At 47.8% G+C, this 21,007-nt stretch overlaps 1 protein-coding gene across 5 annotated transcripts in view; it reads left to right on the top strand.

Annotated features, from left to right (window-relative positions):
* Positions 1 to 21,007, top strand: part of fam169ab (family with sequence similarity 169 member Ab) — a 116,113-nt gene that overhangs the window by 21,931 nt on the left and 73,175 nt on the right. For 2 of the 5 annotated variants that reach the window (XM_038805481.1, XM_038805482.1), the window contains exon 2: positions 18,339 to 18,475. In XM_038805481.1, coding sequence (XP_038661409.1) covers positions 18,339 to 18,475 — 137 coding nt within the window. Of the gene's footprint in view, positions 1 to 7,912; positions 8,067 to 17,267; positions 17,332 to 17,978; positions 17,998 to 18,338; positions 18,476 to 21,007 lie in introns of those variants that run through there. The other 3 variants (XM_038805484.1, XM_038805485.1, XM_038805483.1) reach the window with 3 other exon arrangements.

Raw genomic sequence — 21,007 nt, 5'->3', positions numbered from 1 at the left:
TCAAATGGTTACAAAAGGCTGGGTTTTCCATGCAACCTGCCATGTGTTTCCCGCCCCATTGGCCAGCGGCGGAATCTTCTGGTCTCGTCGTTGTCACCGGGGTTTCCCCCACCCACGGCAGGGTGTGCTGTTGGCAGGATCAGGAGATTCCACCGGCATGAACGCAAGAATATTCCGGCCAAAGAGTTATCATTTTCCGCAACCTATTCCCTGCACAGATACAAGATCTGTCTGCACCAAATCAGAATACAGTCACCAGTATCGTGTTGCACCGCTCCTCTCGGTGCGAGCAGACATTGACGATGAAATCCAGCACAAGCGCAGTCTTCGGACAACTGAGGGACAGAGTGTTCGATGACCAAAACCTCCAATCCTGTCATGGTCTACAGAGCAGCCGTGGCCCCGCCCTCCTGTATACATCATACAGCAGACACCTCAAATCCTTTGAGAGATATCACCAATGTTGCCTCTGCAAAATCCTGCAAATCCACTGGCAGGATAAGTGAACCAACATGAGCATCCTTTCCTTCGAACACACAAAGTGGAGAAAAATAATCTTCGACGGCGCCAATTGTCTCTAGCGCAATCACCTTGGGCGTCGTAGGGTTTAGCTCGCAGAGGCCAAATGTAAATAGCGGAAAGAGTGCGCAGAATCCAAAGCGTCCGGCCCGCCCACTTCATCAAAGATCACCTGCCAAACCTGTGTCAGAATCTGCGGATCCAGGATTGGGCTATTCCGCCACCGCAGAACCCATCTCCCCGGAGTGGAATCAAATCCCCCTTGTCGCTGCGGGACTGCCCAATTAACAGGGGAATTAAAATCAGAACCCGAGTACCCCAAAGCTAAAGGGGGGGGGGGGGGGGGAAAGAGAGGAGTGCCCTGTAACCCACAATGCAATCAAACTCCCTTCCTGGCCCAGGACATAACAGACAACCATCATATACCTACAAGGAGAGGACCGAGTACTACATGCCCAAGGAAATAACAGGCCTCTGATCTCTCAAACCCAGAGTCTTCCATAGAAAATTAGAAAAGAGTAAAGAGCAAAGACTTGAGCTATCAAACCCCATCACCAGATCCCAGGCCCAAAGGAGGAACAGGCATCGAACAATGATGTATCCCCTTGGGGAACACCAAAATAACCATGAGGCCTGAGGTTAAGAAGGATATATCCCAGCTGGAGAAAGTGTGGGGGGGGGGGGGGGGGGGAGAAAGAGAGGAGGGTGGGGTTAGGGCTACCATAAGATCACTTATCAAATCGGGCTGTTCATTTAACCATAGCACCGATATCTACCATCTTAGCAGCACCACAAGTAGTTCGGCAGAAAACCAAGTACAAAGTGAGGGACACAGCGGAGGTCACACCTCCAAGGTGTCTGGATCTCAGTCGGAAGATGATCACTCTGATAACACCTGAGCTACCATCCAAAGAATTCCAAAATGGACACAAGCCTGCTTACTGAACCACAAGGGACCTCACTCTTTACCCGGGGGAAAAGGAAAAGAAACTCTCTTGGGCATAACACTTGGTCCATCCCAAAAGTCATTACTTACCCGGGTGCCAGACCCAGTCACACTTGTCTCCCATTACAGGCACCCCAGGAGAGAGCACCACCATTCTATGGGAACAACAGGATGCCGACCACGCTGGTGGGCTTTGCCTAGCCCAGCACCATCACAAGAGGAATCTCAGGAGACCCTAACCCCAGGAACCTCGCGCGACCCCATTTCTTACACCCCACTGAGGTTGCACCAACTCGATCCTAATCCGGACAAGGCTCCCCTCTCCCCTGCTCAACAAGAAAGGGATGTACAAAAAGAGAGGATGTACAAATTCACCTAACCAATGGAGAACCCCAACGCTGAGGAAGAAGAAACATCAAGACACCCACATCGCAGGTACGCTGGGGAGGGGCGAGGGGGGGGGGGAAGCCAGTCCACCCCACCCCCATATCCAGGAGCAGCCAACAACAGAACCAAGACCACAGTGTGGTCAATATATTACATATAAGAACTAGGAGTAGGCCATCTGGCCCCTCGAGCCTGCTCCGCCATTCAATTAGATCATGGCTGATCTTTTGTGGACTCAGCTCCACTTTCCGGCCCGAACACCATAACCCTTAATCCCTTTATTCTTCAAAAAACTATCTATCTTTACCTTAAAAACATGTAATGAAGGAGCCTCAACTGCTTCACTGGGCAAGGAATTCCATAGATTCACAACCCTTTGGGTGAAGAAGTTCCTCCTAAACTCAGTCCTAAATCTACTTCCCCTTATTTTGAGGCTATGTCCCCTAGTTCTGCTGTCACCCGCCAGTGGAAACAACCTGCCCGCATCTATCCTATCTATTCCCTTCATAATTTTAAATGTTTCTATAAGATCCCCCTCATCCTTCTAAATTCCAACGAGTACAGTCCCAGTCTACTCAACCTCTCCTCATAATCCAACCCCTTCAGCTCTAACCTAGTGAATCTCCTCTGCACACCCTCCAGCGCCAGTACGTCCTTTCTCAAGTATGGAGACCAAAACTGAACACAATACTCCAGGTGTGGCCACACTAACACCTTATACAATTGCAACATAACCTCCCTAGTCTTAAACTCCATCCCTCTAGCAATGAAGGTCAGCATTCCATTTGCCTTCTTAATCACCTGTTGCACTTGTAAACCAACCTTCTGTGACTCGTGCACTAGCACACCCAAGTCTCTCTGAACAGCGGCATGCTTTAATATTTTATTGTTTAAATAATAATCCCGTTTGCTGTTATTCCTACCAAAATGGATAACCTCACATTTGTCAACATTGTATTCCATCTGCCAGACCCTAGCCCATTCACTTAACCTATCCAAATCCCTCTGCAGACTTCCAGTATCCTCTGCACTTTTCGCTTTACCACTCATCTTAGTGTCATCTGCAAACTTGGACACATTGCCCTTGGTCCTCAACTCCAAATCATCTATGTAAATTGTGAACAATTGTGGGCCCAACACGGATCCCTGAGGGACACCACTAGCTACTGATTGCCAACCAGAGAAACACCCATTTATCCCAACTCTTTGCTTTCTATTAATTAACCAATCCTCTATCCATGCTACGGCAACCATTCACCACTGTGTATTACACTACATTACATTGTACTATGTTGGTGCCCTTGTGGGCTCCGCTGCCTCACTAAGGAGGAAAGAGAGAAACAACAAAGTTTCCAAGAACAAGCAAGCATTAAAACATCCTAGCTCAGTTCAATCATGCAGAGACACCAACCAACAATTTCAGGACCCTATGTAAATACAAAAGAAATATATACCAGGATGAAAAGGTAGATTTAAAAGATGAACAGAGTCGGAGCAACCGCTCTCTTTCCCCCCCCCCCCCCCCCATGGGAAATACTCACATACACCAATGTGGGGGAAGGAAAAAGAGAGGAGAACTCGCAAGAATGGGAAGTGTAGCATGTGAGGTGATTTCAGGCGGGATATGCAATTTCAATTTGGTTTTGAGCTGACCCCCCCCCCCGCCCCGGCTACAAGTTGCCATTTGGACTGACCAAGGCAGACCCCTTGATTCAGTGTGCTCTGTGGCATAATCAGCGGGATAATTTTGACGGGCTTGGCCAGTAGCGGCTCTCCTAGAATTCCGGGGCAAACCCTTGCTGTCAGTTGCGGTTTTGATTGGAATTGCAGAGCTGAGCAGAGTCCTTTTGAATCACTCTCCCAGAGAGTTCTCCTTTCAGGTATACAGAACAGTTAGTGAGCATTCAAAGCCTGAAGATTAGATCTGGGGAGGAAGAACTTTCTGGATTCTTCTCCTATTAAAGTTACCTGACCACTGAAAGGCCTCGCGAAAACTGCTGCTCTGATTATTCTGTTTAACTGAGTCAAGCTGTTGGTGAGTCTGCTGAAGTTGACCACATATCAGCAATTGAGCAGACCTGAAGTGTATCTTCCATGGGTAAGGCTCAGCTCAACACAAGTTGAAGTGTGTACCTAAAGGGGATCCTACAATCTGAGAATTTGGCCCGAGTGGCCCACCTTGACAATCCAAACTAATCAATAGTTTGCAACAGCTCGCACTCTGAAGAGATCACCACCAACAAAGACCTCCACCTCGGCAGCTAAGATTCTCAAGTCTCTAATACCTTTTTAATCCCTGTTTTTTTTTAACCTTTCCTACCCCCATTTTGTGTCTGCCTTCTGTGTGTCTGGGTGGAGATTGGGACCGGGTTTAGAGAATAGTTAGATTAGCAGACCATTGTTCCATTCTTAACATTATATGTTCATCTTTTCCCTTTATTATAAATAAAGTTTTTTTTTAATGTTTTACTTACAAATCTGGTGCCTATAACTTATTGAAGCAGTCAAGGGTCAAAGATCTCAGGAACATATTCAAATTATTGGTTAATTCTCTTATGTGGGGACTCTTGGCCTGTGGGGCTGGAATTGACCGTACACTTGCTCTAACATTAGTTATTCAAGATCAGATCAATGGAGCACGAGAATTTCATTTGTGTCCGATTTCCCCTTTGTCCAAAGGTGGTGCACACTGGTCAGCTTTGTCCACTTCAATATGAAGTTAGTGGTTTTCTGTGTTGAACTCTGCGGCATTTAATGTTGTTTCACTTTAAATGTCATTAATAAAGTAATATTAGTATCCTGGTTTAACGTTGTTCGTTTCACTTTAACTTCTTTTTGCCACAGACTTTGTCTTCTGTAACCTGCCTGTTCACATGGCCTTTCCCGTAGTGCTTCCTTCTCCAAATCCAGGAGATTTTTGTCAGGCAAAGATATTAAGGGTATGGGCCAAGGTAGGTTTGTGGAGCTGGTCATGGATAAGCCATGATTTCATTAAATGGTGGGACAGGCTTAAGAGGCTGAATTGCCTGTTCTTGTTTCTGTGTCCCCTTTCTGCCTTGCCTTCTGATGCCTATTCTTATCTAAGGTTGAGAAGTCTCTTCTTTAGTTGCTCTGCTTCTGGCTCCTCGACACCATTCTAAACTTTGACTGAAGTCCTGGGCTCCAGCTAGTGGCAGAGGTTGGTTGGTTGGTTGGTTGCTGCAGATATTCCTGGAATTTCAGCTGCTACCTGCCCACTACCTAGGAGTTACCTGATCATTAAATTTCATAAAACCATGTTGACTTTGATCATACTATAGTTTTCCACTTTGTTAAGGTTTCCTAATGAATATATTCCAGCACTTTCCCAATTACTGGTGTCAGGCTAACTGACCTGTAATTCCTTTGTTTTTCTCCCTTCTTTCTTGAAAAGCCATGTTACATTTGCCAACTTTTCCAATCTTCCGGGGAATCTAGGGAACTTTTACAAATTGTAATCACATATGCTATCTTTGTAGAACACTAGGATCTAGGCCATCAGACCTGAGAATTTGTTGGATTTTAGTCTCTTCAATTACTTCAGTCCCATTTCTCCGTTGTTATTAATTACCTTCAATTTTCTCACTTTTTAGCACCGTGCCTACTCTCTTCTTGTTTTGCAACATTCCCCCCCCCCCCTCCTACAGGAGGCCAGCACAGCACTGGAGCGGTTCACGCTGCTCCAGCCTCCCATCCCAGTGCGAACTGTGCGTCAGGGGATCCGCGCAGTGGCGCCGGCGCCAACCAGCGCATGCACAGTGGCCTCCCTCAACGCACCAGCCCCGATGCAACATGGCACGGGTGTTCAGGGGCTGGTGTGGAAGAAAATAGACCCGGGGAGCGAGAGGTCGGCCTGCCGATCGGTGGGCCCCGATCACGGCCAGGCCCAATTGGAGGCCGCCCCCGACCCTGCGCGCAGAGTTCCCGCCGGCTGCGACCAATTGTGGATGGCGCCAGCGGGACTCTGCCTTTTTAGAGCGACTGCTCGGCCCATGCGTGCCGGAGAATTAGCGGTCTGGCCGTGTACAGCGGTCCGAGCTCCGCGCCGTCGCCAATGGCGCCGATTCTCCGCTCTGCGAAGAATTACAGGGCGGCGCGGCCTGGTTGCGGGGATTCTCTGGCCCGGCCCAGAGCTGGGAGAATCCCGCCCCTTTTTAGCTGTACTTTACCGTTTAGTCATTCCTTTAGCTCTTCTTGGTCCCTTTTGAATTCCCCGTCTCTATTGAAACGTTTTGTTAGTTTACAGCCACAATGCATGTGTAGCTGTCTAAATAATGATCAAATGGAGTTCGTACATTTTCATTTGTGTCAGACAACAGTCTTAAAATAGCAAATCAATAACTGTGGTGGCAAGTGGGCGTAAAAATGAACATGAACAGCAAATGAATAGAACATGAGAAAATGTTGAATAGAAATGCATTTTCGCAGTGCAGATGGAGGCCAATCAGCCCATCATATCTGCACCAGCTATCCGAATGAGCAACTCACTTTGTTCCATTCTCCCCTTTAACCCTACACTTTTTCCTTTTCCTGATAATGTTTTGGCTCCCTTTTTGAATGCTTCAGTAAAACCTAACTGCGCCTCCTTATCCGGATTTCCGGTGCATTCCAGACGACTTGCATGATCGGCTGTGATCTTATCAAATGGTGGATAAGGCTCAAGGGGCCGAATGGCCTACTCTTGCTCTTATTTTGTATTTTCGCATCCTGGTGACACTAGTTTGAAGAAGATTAGGAGAGCTCGCCCCAGTGTCCTAAAAAATATTGTGCTCAAAAGTATGAGGGTTTTTTCTGGGGAGAAAGGTCAGTCACCAGTTAGGGCACAGAAGTGGCAAAAGACCTGAAGGAAAGTAAGGAGAATAATTTTTTAATGATTTATTATAACCTGGAAGACACTGCCCGAGAGTGGTGGAAGCAGATTCAATGATAGTCTTTCCCGTTTGAAAGTTATGAATACTGTCAAGAAAATGTTTACCTGGTTATGAGGAAAGAGCAAGGGAATGGCGCTAATTGGATAAGCTAACACCTATTTATAAACGGTCCGCTTCTGTACAGTATTATTCTATTTATTTTTCTCCTTTTCCTATATCTTTTGGTTTTTTTTGTAATATTTTGTGCGTTTTTGTAAAGATAATATTTTAAAAATACTTTTGGGCAGGGCAATATTCCACAAGTCACTCTTTTCATGGAACTCAAAACAGTAGTTTCAACATTACTATCGGTAACTGTAATGAAGAACTGTGTTCATGTAATGTCCTTTTGCCTGGCATATTTAGCAGAAATGTTATCTTGTTCTAAGATGCATCAATGTGGATGCGGAGGGCTGAAAAATGTTGGATGAATATGTTGAAGCTCTTTTCATTTTGATATTTGAACCTAGCGGTTATGAAGTGTTGTCTTCAATTTTGCTATTTTTGTTTCACAATTCATATGATTGGTGTCATGTTCATAAATGTTTTTTGGGAGGGAGGAATTCGCTACCGATTAGGTTGTTTGATCCAAGGAAGTGCCTGCAAGGTATTGCTTTATTGAGAATATCTTCGCTCTTAATGGTCTCTTTTTTTTTTCCCTGAGGATGAAAAATGCAATTATGCCATCCCCTGTATCACGTGCCTGTCTCTAGGCCCTTGCGTGCAGGCTGTCATTTGGTTTCAACAGAGCGGTGATTCTCATTGCTGGTTAATGGGCGGCTTCTTGATTTTTGCATCTAAATGACGGGCAACATTTGTCAGGCGCTTACCCCAATGGACTGTACAGGATGCATTTTTTTTTTGGCTTAATAATATCTTGCTGTTATTTGGACACTGTTATCAAGGCCCAATTTTTTTTTTTTTAATTTTGTAGCCTCTCGCACAGCATTTGCATGTGTGTTTGTACATGGCTTTTTCCATCTGAACGCTCGTGGACTGTATTCATGCCACTGGCAACATTCCGCCTGCTCAGCCCAGAGATTTTTGAACCAATAGCAGCTAGGACTTTGTGAACTTGAATGGCTGACATCTATTTGAATTGACAGTTGTTGTGTTGTCTGGATGGTCAGCGCATCGGACTTGCTCAGACAAATGCCCGGCTAAAAGAGACAAAATGAAGTGAGAGATGACAAATTGCAGCATAAAACGTCTTGTGGATTCTTGCCGGCTATCGCCAGCTTATTTCAAATGTGGCAAGTCTGGAATTTTCTGATCTCATCCTTCAGGTTGGAAATTGTTCGTTTTTTTTAGAAGGATATTTTATCTCCAAAGCTTTGTTTTCAAACCCATGAAGCATCCAAAAGGTATTTTTAAAAAACTTTACCATAAATAATCATGGATTTGAATACATATATTTATATGTATAGTCATTTGATCGCACAGAACTTTTGAGGATAGTCTGGAAAAAAAAGTCTTTTTTTTGTCAAAGTTTTCATCTTGCACTCATCAAGACGATTCACAAGAATACCAAATGTAAACGGAACAATAATTTACACTTGAGTGTTGATTAATTGGTAGAGGTGTTGTCATTGAATGCACCAGTTAATGGTGACTGTTGAAAAAATTCAACACCATTCCCCACTACACATTATATATGCTGAATTTGAGACATGCACTTAAAGGGAAGTTCTTGTTCGATAGATTGCTACCTTTTTTTAAAGTTCTTTGGCATCTGAACATGTATTGATGGCTCAGTGCTAACATGCTGTGTTACTGAGCAGTTCAGTGCTGACTTAACCCATTTCTTATTTCTTTGAATAGTTGTAGATGCAGCAAAGTTGGCTTAATAGTGTCCTTGAACGAGGGAGTTAAAAAGAAAACCATGGTGCTGAACGAGGGAGTTAAAAAGAAAACCATGGTGCTACCCCTCTCCCTTTCCGGTGATGTGTCCATGTGGTTGATGAAGGCAGAAACGGATGCCATTCTGGTGACCTAGCAGGCAACCAGCTGATTGAGAATTGCAATGTTTGTTCAAACTGTTACTGGCTGGGCAATTTTATACTTTATTTGTTGCTGTTTCTCTTCCTGCACCTAGTGTTGAGCAAGGCAAAGTTTCATCTGATCCAATAGTGAGTTTTCTCATGGAATAGGTCGCTAGGCTATCACTGGGGGTTACAGCTTGAGGGGGCGTGCTGCTCCACATCAAGCATGGCTGACCAGGAGTCTCTCCCACTCCTACTACTTGAAACTGGTGTGTGTTGGAAGGATTTTGCAGGTTGATACTGGACCAGTTTGGCCATTGTTAACAACGCGCCTTCCTTGGACATTGAGTCCAAGGGTGTGACTCTGATCCAGAGCTTCTGGCTCAGAAGCAGGGTCGCTAACATTACGCCACAAGATGTCCTTAAAGAGCACTAGTGAACCAGATGGGGTTTTTTGACAATCGTGGTCATGATTCGACTTCAATTGTATTCAAATTTTAACATCTGCTGTGGTGGGATCCTAACCTGGGTACCCAGAGAATTACCCTGGGTCTCTACAACTACACCACTGCCTCCACTCTAATCTTTCAGCTCACCCGTGCCTGCCACACTGGGATTCGAGCCTGGAATCCCAGAGCATTGTTCTAGATTTGTGGATTACCAGTTCAGTGACCTACAGTACACCACTAGGCCACGAGAGGAAGCCCCCAACTGAGAATTGCAGTACATGCACAAGTTGCCACTTGGATCAGATACAAAAGAGCTGTTTGTTTACATGGAACAATATCTCTGTGTGAGATATCCTCTACAGGGTAGGATGCAATTAGGGGGAAATATGAAGAAATTTTACATGTAAAGTGGTTTTATGGGTTTGTGTTGTTATAGCTGATAGCATTTCAGTAAGTATTACGCTTTCTTCCTCGACGACGCTTCATCCTTTTAAATGTTCTCATCTTGTATCCATTCATGATTGTAAGAGCCGCTTAGTGATGAGGGGGTTGATGCACGATCAATTACACTAAGACGAGAGTTGGATGCAATCGAGGCTTTATTACACTAAGATGTGTGGCCTCCTGCGGCAGCTGGCGAAGTGGCTGCTGTACTGGGAGCACACATATTTATACTCCGCCTACTGGGCGGAGCCAGCAGGCGGGGAACTACCCCCGTACCTGTAGTACAGGAGCCTTACCACAAAACACCTACACTGACATCCTCTATATACAATATATACATCAGTGGTGACTACCACATTCATCCCCTGTTAAGATTGAGCCCAGCGGGGGTGGTGGAGAACTATATACAGGTAGACTTTTCAAAGTACAGAGCAAAAAAAAAATATGAGGCAAGCAGGGTGGAGGAGAAGATTATGTACAGAGGGATGGTGTTTTAAAAGTCCAGGTCATGTTACAGATTCAGTTGGTCTGGAGCCTTGATCTGCTGTTGGGAGCACCACAGTGCTGGCGGTGATTCCGGTGACGGTTTGGTCTTCGGTGACTACGGGAGCGTGTCGAAATCCTCTTCGTCCTCGGGTGTGGGCAAGGGGAGGACGGATTGTCCCGGAGCAGGGTCTGCGGTGGGGTACGCCAGGGGAGGGTGGCGCCAGCTCTGAGGGGGGGTGTGTGGAATCAGCTGGTGCCAGGTCGCTGAGGGAGACAGTATCTTGGTGGCCGTCTGGGTACACTACGTAAGCCTACTATGGATTGGCGTGAAGTAGCCGTACCCTCTCAACCAATGGGTCCGCTTTATGGAGTCGTACATGTTTACGGAGAAGTACGGGTCCTGGAGCTGCAAGCCAAGTCTGGAGCGACACCCCGGAGGTGGACTTCCTACGGTAGGCAAAGAGACGTTCATGGGGTGTTTGATTAGTCGCGGTGTACAGGGGATCGCGAACGACCTCCTGTAGAGCAGGAGGCCGGGAGATTTCTGGACCATGGGGCCAACTGGATGGCCCTCCAGACCATCCCATTCTCCCTCTCCACCTGTCCATTCCCCCGAGGGTTATAGCTAGTCGTCCTGCTTGAGGCAATGCCCTGTTGAGCAGGAACTGACGCAGCTCATCGCTCATGAATGAGGATCCCCTGTTGCTGTAGACAGAGGCGGGGAAGCTGAACAGAGCGAAGATGGTGTTGAGGGCTTTGATGACTATGGCAGATGTCATGTTGGGGCATGGGATGGCGAAGGGGTGTGGTGAATGTAATTCACATTATTGTATTGTATGGTATTGTCCTTGGGGCTCTGTGAGCCGTTGCGCGGCTCTGCCCATAGGGGGAGATGAGGAGATTGTACAGGGCTCCACCCTCGGCTCCACCCATGGCCCCTCCCACTACCGGAAGTATAAAGTGCTGCAGCCGTATGAGCCTGCCCTCAGTTCTTCTGGTCGCAGGCAGGCTCCGTTGTAAGACTATTAAAACCACAGTTTACTTCCAATCGTGTTCCGAGTGAATTGATGGTCACATCAAGGGGAATCTCGAATACTCAACGACCACACTGAGGAAGCACATGTTATGGCGAGTGGAGGGGAGGGGCCCTTTTGAAGTCCACGCTGAGGTGTTCAAAGGGGCGGGAGGCCTTCACCAGGCGTGCACGGTCTGGCCGGTAGAAGTGTAGTTTGCACTCCGCGCAGACCTGGCAGTCTCTGGTGATAGCCCTGACTTCCTCGATGGAGTAGGGCAGATTGCAAGCCTTGATGAAATGGTAAAAACGTGTGACCCCCAGGTGACAGAGGTTGTCGTGCAGAGTCCGGAGTTGATCCACTTGTGCGCTGGCACATGTACCTCTGGGTAGGGCATTGGGGGGCTCTGAGCTTACTGCGGCGGTACAAAATCTCATAGTTGTAGGTGGAGAGCTCGATCCTCCACCTCAAGATTTTATCGTTTTTAATATTGCCCCGCTGTGTGTTGTTGAACATGAAGGCAAACGACTGTTGGTCAGTGAGGAGAGTGAATCTCCTGTCGGCCAGGTAATGCCTCCAATGCCGCACAGCTTCAACGATGGCTTGGGCCTCTTTTTCAACGGAGGAATGCCGAATTTCGGAAGCGTGTAGGGTTCGTGAGAAAAATGCCATGGGCCTGCCTACCTGGTTGAGGGTGGCGGCTAGAGCGACATCTGATGCGTCGCCTTGAAATGGTAACGTCTCGTCGACTGCGTGCATCGTAGCGATGCCGATGTCAGCCTTAATACGGTTGAAGGCCTGGTGAGCCTTGGCCATTAGGGGAAACAGAGTGGATTGAATGAGTGGACGGGCCTTGTCCGCATAGTTTGGGACCCACTGGGCGTAATAAGAGAAGAACCCCAGGCATTGTTTGAGGGCCTTGGGGCAGTGGGGAAGGGGGAGTTCCATGAGGGGGGCATGCAGTCGGGATCGGGCCCCAGAACTCCGTTCTGGACCACGTAGCCAAGGATGGCTAAGCGGTTTGTGCTGAACACGCACTTCTCCTTGTTATACGTGAGGTTGAGGAGAGTGGCGGTGTGGAGAAATTTCGCAAGGTTGGCATCATGGTCCTGCTGATCATGGCCGCAGATGGTGACATTGTCCAGGGATGGGAAGGTGGGCCGTAGTCCGTACCGGTCAACCATTTGGTCCATTTCCCGTTGGAAAACCGAGACCCCGTTGTTAACACCAAAGGGAACCCTGAGAAAGTGGTAAAGACGGCCATCTGCTTTGAAGGCAATGTATGGGTGGTTCGCCTTACGGATGGGGAGCTAGTGGTAGGCGGATTTCAGGTCAATTGTTGAGAAGACCCGGTGCTGTGCAATCTGATTGACCATATCAGATATGCGTGGGAGGGGGTACGCGTCGAGCTGCGTGTACTGGTTGATGGTCTGGCGGTAGTCCACGACCATCCTGTATTTCTCCCCAGTTTTCAAAACTACCAATTGGGCTCTCCAGGCCCTGTTGCTGGCCTCGATAATACCTTCCCGAAGCAGCCGCTGGACTTCGGACCTGATGAAGGTCCTGTCCTGGGCACTGTACCGTCTGCTCCTGGTGGTGACGGGTTTGCAATCCGGAGTTAAGTTTGCAAATAGGGAAGGTGGGTCGACCTTTAGGGTTGCGAGGCTGCACACAATAAGGGGTGGAAGGGGCCAGTCGAATTTCCGTGTTAGGTTCTGGAGGTTGCACTGGAAGTCCAGGCCGAGTAGCAGGGCAGCGCAGAGGTTGGGGAGGACGTAGTGGCGGAAGCCACTGAACTCCACGCCCTGGACAGTGAGAGTGGCTATGCAGTACCCCCGGATGGCCAGGGAGATTCTCTGGTTGGCGGGGTGTACCGCGAGGGAGCGGCGCCTTACCGTATCGGGATGAATGAAGCTCTCGGTGCTCCCAGATTCCAGCAGATAGGAGATCTCGTGCCAATCAATCTTCACGTTGGTGGAAGCAGTTGACGAGTTGTGCGAGCGAGACTGGTCAAGATGGCGGCGCCCACAGGCCGCACGTGGTACGAGGAGGGGAAGATGGCAGCGCCCACTGGTTGCGTGTGGGGGGAGTCGGTACAATAGCGGTGACTGCGCGGGACTGGCACACCGCAGCAAAGTATCCCTTTTTGCCACTGGCCTTGCAAAGGGCGCTCCGGGCCGGGCAGCACTGCCGGGGGTGTTTAGGCTGCCCACAGAAGTCACATTTGGGACCACCGGGGTTGGTTGGCTGCTGCGCAGCACAGGCGTGGGGTTGGCTGAGGGGGGGTCGCTGGTGCGTCCACGATGGGGCGGCCGTCTTCGGAGTCCACGATGCGCAGGAGGGGTGGGCCGCACGGCCGGGGTCGTTGCGCGAAGCGACCGTAAGTGTGAGCGCCAGTCTCCATGGCGTCTTCGTAGGTCGGCGCGTCCTGGATAAGTGGAAAAACGTTGGAACTCAGCTGCGTGTAAAGGATCTGAATCTTCTGGAATTTTGTCTGGCGCAGACCCGATGTACGCTTCGAAACAGGTTAGCCAATGTTGAAAGTCCTTTTTGCCGTTGTCTGATTGCGGATCCAGCCGCAGGCGATCCGGCTTGATGCGGAGGTCCATCTTCTGAAAACTCTGTATAATTGATCGTGCATCAATTTATTACACTAAGATGAGAGTTGGATGCAGTCGAGGCTTTATTACACTAAGATGTGTGGACTCTTACAGCAGCTGGCGAAATGGCTGCTGTACTGGGAGCACACATTTATACTCCGCCTACTGGGCAGAGCCAGCAGGCAGGGAACTACCCCCGTACCTGTAGTACAGGACCTTACCACAAAACACCTACACTGACATCCTCTATATACATCAGTGGTGACTTCCACAGGGGTGCTGCACTGTGAAAAGGATTTGAAACAACGAGGAGATGTCTGCCCTGTTGGGTGGAAGGAAAAGATCCTTTGACACTATATATTTAAAGAAGATCTGGAGAAATCGCCCATGTCAACAAACCGCTTCGAAAGGAGATAATCTTCTCATCTACTCCATTACTGATTGTAGGACCTTGTGTAACTTAAGCTGGTGTTTCGTCATGTTACAGAAATGACGACACATCCAAAATGTAATCTATTGGCTTTGGGTGTCCAGTGGGTATGAAAAAGGCTACAAAATACAAGCTTGTCCTGCTGTGGCAGTTCAGAAGCTACAGAAAGAAAAGGGAAATAACTTGAGTTTATATTGACATTTTTATATTCTCTCGGCAGTTCCAATATATTGCTCAGCAAATAAGTTACCATTGAAACAAAGGGCGCAATTCTCCAGAAAAAATTCAGTGCGGTAGCGAGTAGGAATTGCCATGAGCTTCCCAGCGCTCGGCCAGCGAGGTGGGCAACATGATTCAACGTTAATTGGTCTACTTAACTAGGCCTCCCAGGCTTCACGTCGCAAATGAAAGCTCGCCAGCTCATTCGCCGCCTCCTCCCACCACTGTGAACCACATGTATGGCTAATGATGTGACTTGAGAATCCTCGCCTCCTCGGAGGAGCGGGTCCTGGAGGTGACTGGGGTGGTTAAGGACCGAACGGTCAGCCACACGGAGGCTGGCGGAAGCTGCAGAAGTGAGGAACCACCGGGCTGCACCCGGAGGACCTGTCAAACGTCCGTAGTGATTGACTTACTGACTGACCCATCCCTCCCACTGACCACATGCCCATTCTCCCGCAAGTCCTCCAGCCAATGGCGCTGGCCCAACCCAGGCGGCCCCTCCCCTGCCTCCAAGGAGAACACCACCTCCAGCGGGGCATGTTAGTGGACAGGCTTCTGGGGCACAATCTGATGAGCACCACACCGCTAATGATGCATATCAGGTGGAGGCAGGAACCACCAGGCATGACATCAGTCGGAGGTCTGCTGGGTCCCAGCCTGATGCTGAGCCTGTGGTACAAAGTTACCCGGAGCTGACAGAGACGATAGGACCCAACCTGGACGTTCAGAGGAGATGTCAGTGTCACTCCAGCTGATCCATAGCTGCTTGGAGGAGGCTGGGGGCACATGAGTGGCACCGAGGTTGACACAGTTCGGGTGGTGACTGCAGTGGAGAGCCTGGTGCACAATGTCGGCACCATAAGTGAAGGTGTCCAGGGCGTCGCGCGGTTGGTGACGGCTATGGCCGAGGGTCTCGGCAGAATGTCTGACTTGTGATCCAGCACCAGGCAGACCTTGATGTGGTTCTGTGGGAGATGTCCCGCTCTCGGATGGGAATGGCCGAGGTGCTGCGGAGCTTGTCTCAGTCGCAGGTGGCATGGCTGAGGTGTTGCAGAGCATGGCCCAGTCACTGAGGAGCTTGCAGAGCATGGCCCAGTCACTGAGGGGCATCAACACGTCAATACAACAGTGCAAACTGTGGGGAACCACCAGGGCTGGCAGAGCCAGATGATGCAGGGGCAGCCAGGACTCGGACCAGCTGCCCCTCCATCCCAAGATGGGCCCCAGTGCCCTAAGGGTACCGATCGGGAGGAGGGGGTGCCAGGTGCCAAGCCAGGCCTGTCCCTGGGGATGGCCACCATCTCCCTCGAGTTCCACCCCTCTGAGGTTGCATCTCAGTCAGCGATGAGAGCAGGGGCCCTCTGGCCCCAGAGGATACCCTCTAGGGGCATCGGAGGCCATGGGACGAGGTAAGCAGCTGTCAGTCTCCGATGTGCATCCAAGGGAATCAGCAAGATCCTAGGGAAACAGCAAGATATAGTGGTAGAGCTAGGAGCGCAAAGCACGTCGAGGATCACCTGAGGGCACCATCGGCAGTGGGGTTTGCACAACACATTTAACACCTTTTTTTTGCACAACCAATATAATGCCTCTGTCACTTCCTTTCGCAATGGAGCTGTGTCCCAACAGTGTGTGTAGTGTGTGTTTTTCACTGCACTTGTTTCGGGCAATGGTGAGGCCACACCTGGAGTATTGTGTGCTGTTGCGGTGTTCTTGTCTGAGGAAGGATATGGAGGGAGTGCAGCAAAGGTTTGCCAGTTTGATTCCTGGGATGGCGGGATTGTCATATGATATTCATTTGAGTTTAGAAGAGTGAGAGAGGATCTCATGGAAACGTCTAAAATTCTAACAGGATTAGACTGGGTAGATTCAGAAAGAACGTTCCCAATGGTGCGGGAGCCCAGAACTAGGGGTCGTAGTTTGAGGATACTTGAACCCTTGATCTTTTGAGAATAACAGAGCCAAGGTTGAACCAACCATGCAATGAGCACTTCATGGCCTTTCAGTGTAATGGATTTGATGCAGCTGGGTGTCCTGCATTAAACAGATGGAATCTGATGTAATCCAGGAACCCTTTTGAAGGCAAGATGTCCAACCCTGCCTATTCTGACTGGAGTACGATTTGGGGTTAATTTACTCACTTCAGTACAGATAATTTGTCAGAAAACTTGGAAATGTTTTAATGTTAAATCCTGCTCAACACCACACATCTTCATTGTCTTTGTTTTCTGATAATGGTATCAAACTTTGAAAATGCAAGATAACCTCTGCATTTCACAACTTGGCAAGATTCCAATTTTTTGACTTACTTTGTCCAGCTGTGCTAATGTGACAGTTTGCTGAATATGGAAACAGATCTCTGGATTTATTTTTCAAAAGCCGAGCAGAATATCACTGAAACGTTGCTAATGAGGGGTGTTCCATAATGTATAATCCCTACTGACGCAGTAGAATCTATAGGAAGTACATAATACATGTGCTGAATTGGTTTTGTGAGGTGGTGAAGCACGTGACCTTTTGTTGCATTCCTACAAAACCACAAACTAGTGTTCTCTAGGCAAGAGGAGGGTTTGACTCTTACGGGCATTTTTGAAGTTGAAGACCAGTTTTATAAGTGATTGAAAACCGAATGCTGGAAATACTCAGCAGGCCTGGCAGCATCAGATAGAGAAACCGTTAACCTTTCAGGTCAATGACCTAACCTCAAACCTTTCAAAAGGCTGTTGACCTGAAAGGCTAACTCCCTGTTTCCCTCTCCACAGATGCTGCAGGTCCTGCTGAGTATTGCCATCATTCTTTGCCTTTAATTTCTGAATTTCAGCACCCATAGTATTTTACTTTTCTTTCTGTGCTATTTATAGGAGTCGGTGAATGAATCGTTATCAAGGAAGACAAAATATAGCCTCTGCATTGGAACGCAGTTAGGTGTGTGCCGTTCGCTAAGAATATCATATTAGTCTGAATACACAGCAGGGGTTGAACTCTTTTTTTTTTAACCTGTTCTACTGGACACTTAGACACAACATTCAAATAAATGCTCGTGGTCTGCAAGGTGATGAAATGAGTGTCACTTTCTGAGTAGTCTTAATTTTTCATTTGGGAAGGCAGATTAATCTTTCTGACTAGGTTGCTGACAATTTTCCAGTGTAGCTTGTGCAAGCTTTGTTTTGTACCGTATTTCCCATCCTTACTTGGTCTACTTGGACATCTTTAGAAATTCAGATCGCACAGCTATGCTGTGAAGTACTGATCTCTCTGACTTGCAGTCACTGGGTCAACAATGGTTGCATTTTGTTTTGAAGGCAAAAATATTTTGGGTTTCAGAAGACAATGAGCATGTGCTTAGTGACGAGGGCAAGACAAAGGCATTTTATCCTTGGGTGGGGGGGGGGGGGGGGTGAATTCATTGAGGTGATGTTAACCTTTGTTGTCATGGTTTCAGTGTCTGGGAACCAGTGAGCATCCAGAGATTTTAGAGGAGCTTATTGTTTCTAGGGCATTCTAATAGGCTGAAGTTGTTATTTTTTTTGAGCAGGTGGACAGTAGCAGAACAGCAATGTCGAGTTATGTCTGCCTGTGAGATAATACAAGATACTTTGTGTGATATGTGCATTGGACCTGTAAAATATTAAGTCAAAGCATTCCCAAAATATTAATGAATAAGATGGTGTAATTTTAATGTGTATGTATGTTTTGCTTGATTTGGCACTATAGAAAGCTCTGCATTTTTAATTAAAAATTGGGAATTCCAGCTTGGACTGATGAATGAATTGACAAGAAACCCCCTGCTAAAATTATGACACAACACTTCTGAAAGAATCTTCATAAATGCTGGAGGGAAATGACTGATGTACCATAATTCAATGTGAAGATATCCTTCAAAAGAATTCCATAATCTTTTATTTACGTTAATTTGATTCTCTTTTTGGTAGGGATGGCATTCCCCGTGGATTTACTTGCTGAGTTGGAGCATGAAGACATTGAGCACTCTGCAGAGGAATACATGTCTAATCTTCTGTACTCTGATCCTGAGAAGCTGGAGTATTTCATGCTACCCAACAGAAGGAAGGTAGGACTCTCGGTACATTCCATCCAGCCATCCAGGCTTTCTGGCAGAATAGGTATTCAGCACAGACATTCTGAACCTCCGAAGATGAAAGTATCTACATATTGTTATAATTTCCAGTTCCGCTCCATAACAATGATAACTAAAAACCAAAGTTAAAATATTACATTGAGTTTGAAAGCTAGTGCTTGTTACTGATATTAATAACACAGACCAAATAAGAATGCTCTCCACTTTATGCAATGATCAGAAAATTATCTGAATAAATAGTGCAGTTTGCTGCAACTTCATGGGCGGGTTCTCCAATAATGGCAGGTTCTCCAATAATGGGGGCTATGTCCCCACGCCGGCGTGAAAAGCGGTACCAACCATTCTGGCATCAACGGTCCCCAATAATGAGGAATGCTCCCCTTCTGAGGGGGCTAGGTCGGTGCGGGAGTGGTCCCCGCAGCTCCAGCCGGTGCGGAACGGCCAACCCGAGTCCGCGCAGGCGCGGGGGTTCCCGCCTCTGCCCCCGGGCAGTATGGCGGAGCCCTACAGTGGCCCAGCGCAGAGGAATATAGGCCCCCACAGAACCAGCCCGCCTGCCGATCGGTAGGCCCTGTTTTCGGATCCCCCCGCAGACACACCTTCTAGGTCCTGCCGTATGGGACCTGAGCAACCCTTGCCGGCGGGACGCGGCCGAACTCAGCGGCCACTCGGCCCTAGGGGCCCGGAGAATCGCCGGGGGGGCGCTTTGAATGGCTCCCGGCTGGCGCGGCGGGAATCCCTCGGGCGCCCGAGAATCGGCAGGGGAGAATTGGTAAGCCGGTGTGGCGCGATTCTCGCATCCCCCCGCCCAGGGGGTCGGAGAATCCCGGCTAATGTGTTTAAACTTGCTTTTTCACGTAGACTTTTGCCATTTGTGTAAAATACTACATAATATTATTTACAAACCTGTTCAAATGTGGCTAGTCTATAAATTAGTTAAACAAAGCTACAGGGCAGTTGAGTAAATATTTGGTATCAAAGGATTTCTGCTGGCTGACTATTCGACACTTGAAGGCAGTGGAGCCAGAACTCGACAAAATAAAATGGCATGTTTACAATAGAAAATCATTCGCGTTAACGTTTATGGACCCCTATTTCCTGTGCTCTGGTGTCCGCTATTAACATAAGGAGATTATTGTCGCTTCCCCCAAATTTTACATCTGTGCATGTTACCTCCAATGCTGGACTGATTGCATATGAACTGGGAAGTTACCAGCTTTTTTAAATACATAAAAGCTGATGCTGCAAATCTGAAATCAAAACAAAATACTGGAAATACTCAGCAAGCCTGACGGTATCTGCGAAGAGAGAAACAAAGTCATAATTTCAAGATCAGTATGACTTATTCTTTGGAAGCAAAGAGAAGTGGTGCTGCTTGGTCCCCTGAACATGCAGAAGAGAGCAACAAATAAGAATTTAAAGTAATACAGTAAAGGGGCAGCACGGTAGCATAGTGGTTAGCGCTATGGTTTCACAGCGTCAGGGTCCCAAGTTCGATTCCTGCTATGGAGTCTGCACATTCTCCCCGTGTCTGCATGGGTTTCCTCCGGGTGCTGCAGTTTCTTCCCACAAGTTCTGAAAGACATGCTATTAGGTGAATTGGACATTATGAATTCTCTCTCTGGGCTTCTAGGTGCTTTTCACAGTAACTTCATTGCAGTGTTAATGTGAGTCTACTTGTGACAATAAAGATGATTATTAAAAGGGGCAGGTGTTACAATCCGTGCTAATGTGCATGGGGTTGATGTGCTGTGCGGTGACAGAAGTGGACCAGGATGACCTGGAGGGTATGGTCCCTTTTTGGAATGCTAACCAAGGGGCAAGATGTGCTTGGTGGTGGCATCATGCTGGAGGTGGCGGAGGATGATCCTTTGAATGTGGCAGCTTGTGGGGTTGTAAAGGACGACAAGGGAAACCCTATTGTAGTTCTGGGAGAGATGAGAAGGGGTGAGGGCAGAAGTGCGGTAAATGGGTTGGACAAAGTTGAGGGTCATGTCAACTGTTTACACGGAGACGGTAATGTAGTGGTAATTTGACTGGATTAGTAATTCGGAGGCCCAGACAAATACCCTACGGATACTGGGTTCAAATCCCACCATGGCAGCTTCTGAAATTTAAATTCAATTAATAAATCTGGAATATAAAGCTAGTCTCCGTAACGGTGACCATGAAATTATCATTGATTGATTGATTGTTGTAAAAGACATCTTGTTGACTAATGCCCTTTAGGAAATGAAATCTGCTGCCTTTACCTGGCCGGGTCTACATGTGAGTCCAGACCCCACAGGAATATGATTAACTCTTAAATGGCCACTCAGTTCAAGGGCAATACAGGATGGACAACAAATGTTGGCCATGCCAGCTATGCCCCCATTCTATGAAATAATAAAGAAAACAAACACTGGAGGGTTGGGAGGGAATCTTTGGTTCGAGGAAAAAGAAAGAACTGTTGTGGAAGTTGGCATCATCAGAACAGATGAGACTGAGAAACTGAGAGAATAAAGT

Source organism: Scyliorhinus canicula, chromosome 8 (genome assembly GCF_902713615.1).
Source record: "Scyliorhinus canicula chromosome 8, sScyCan1.1, whole genome shotgun sequence".
NCBI classification, from domain to species: domain Eukaryota; kingdom Metazoa; phylum Chordata; class Chondrichthyes; order Carcharhiniformes; family Scyliorhinidae; genus Scyliorhinus; species Scyliorhinus canicula.
This window is presented reverse-complemented; position numbering and strand designations above follow the sequence as displayed.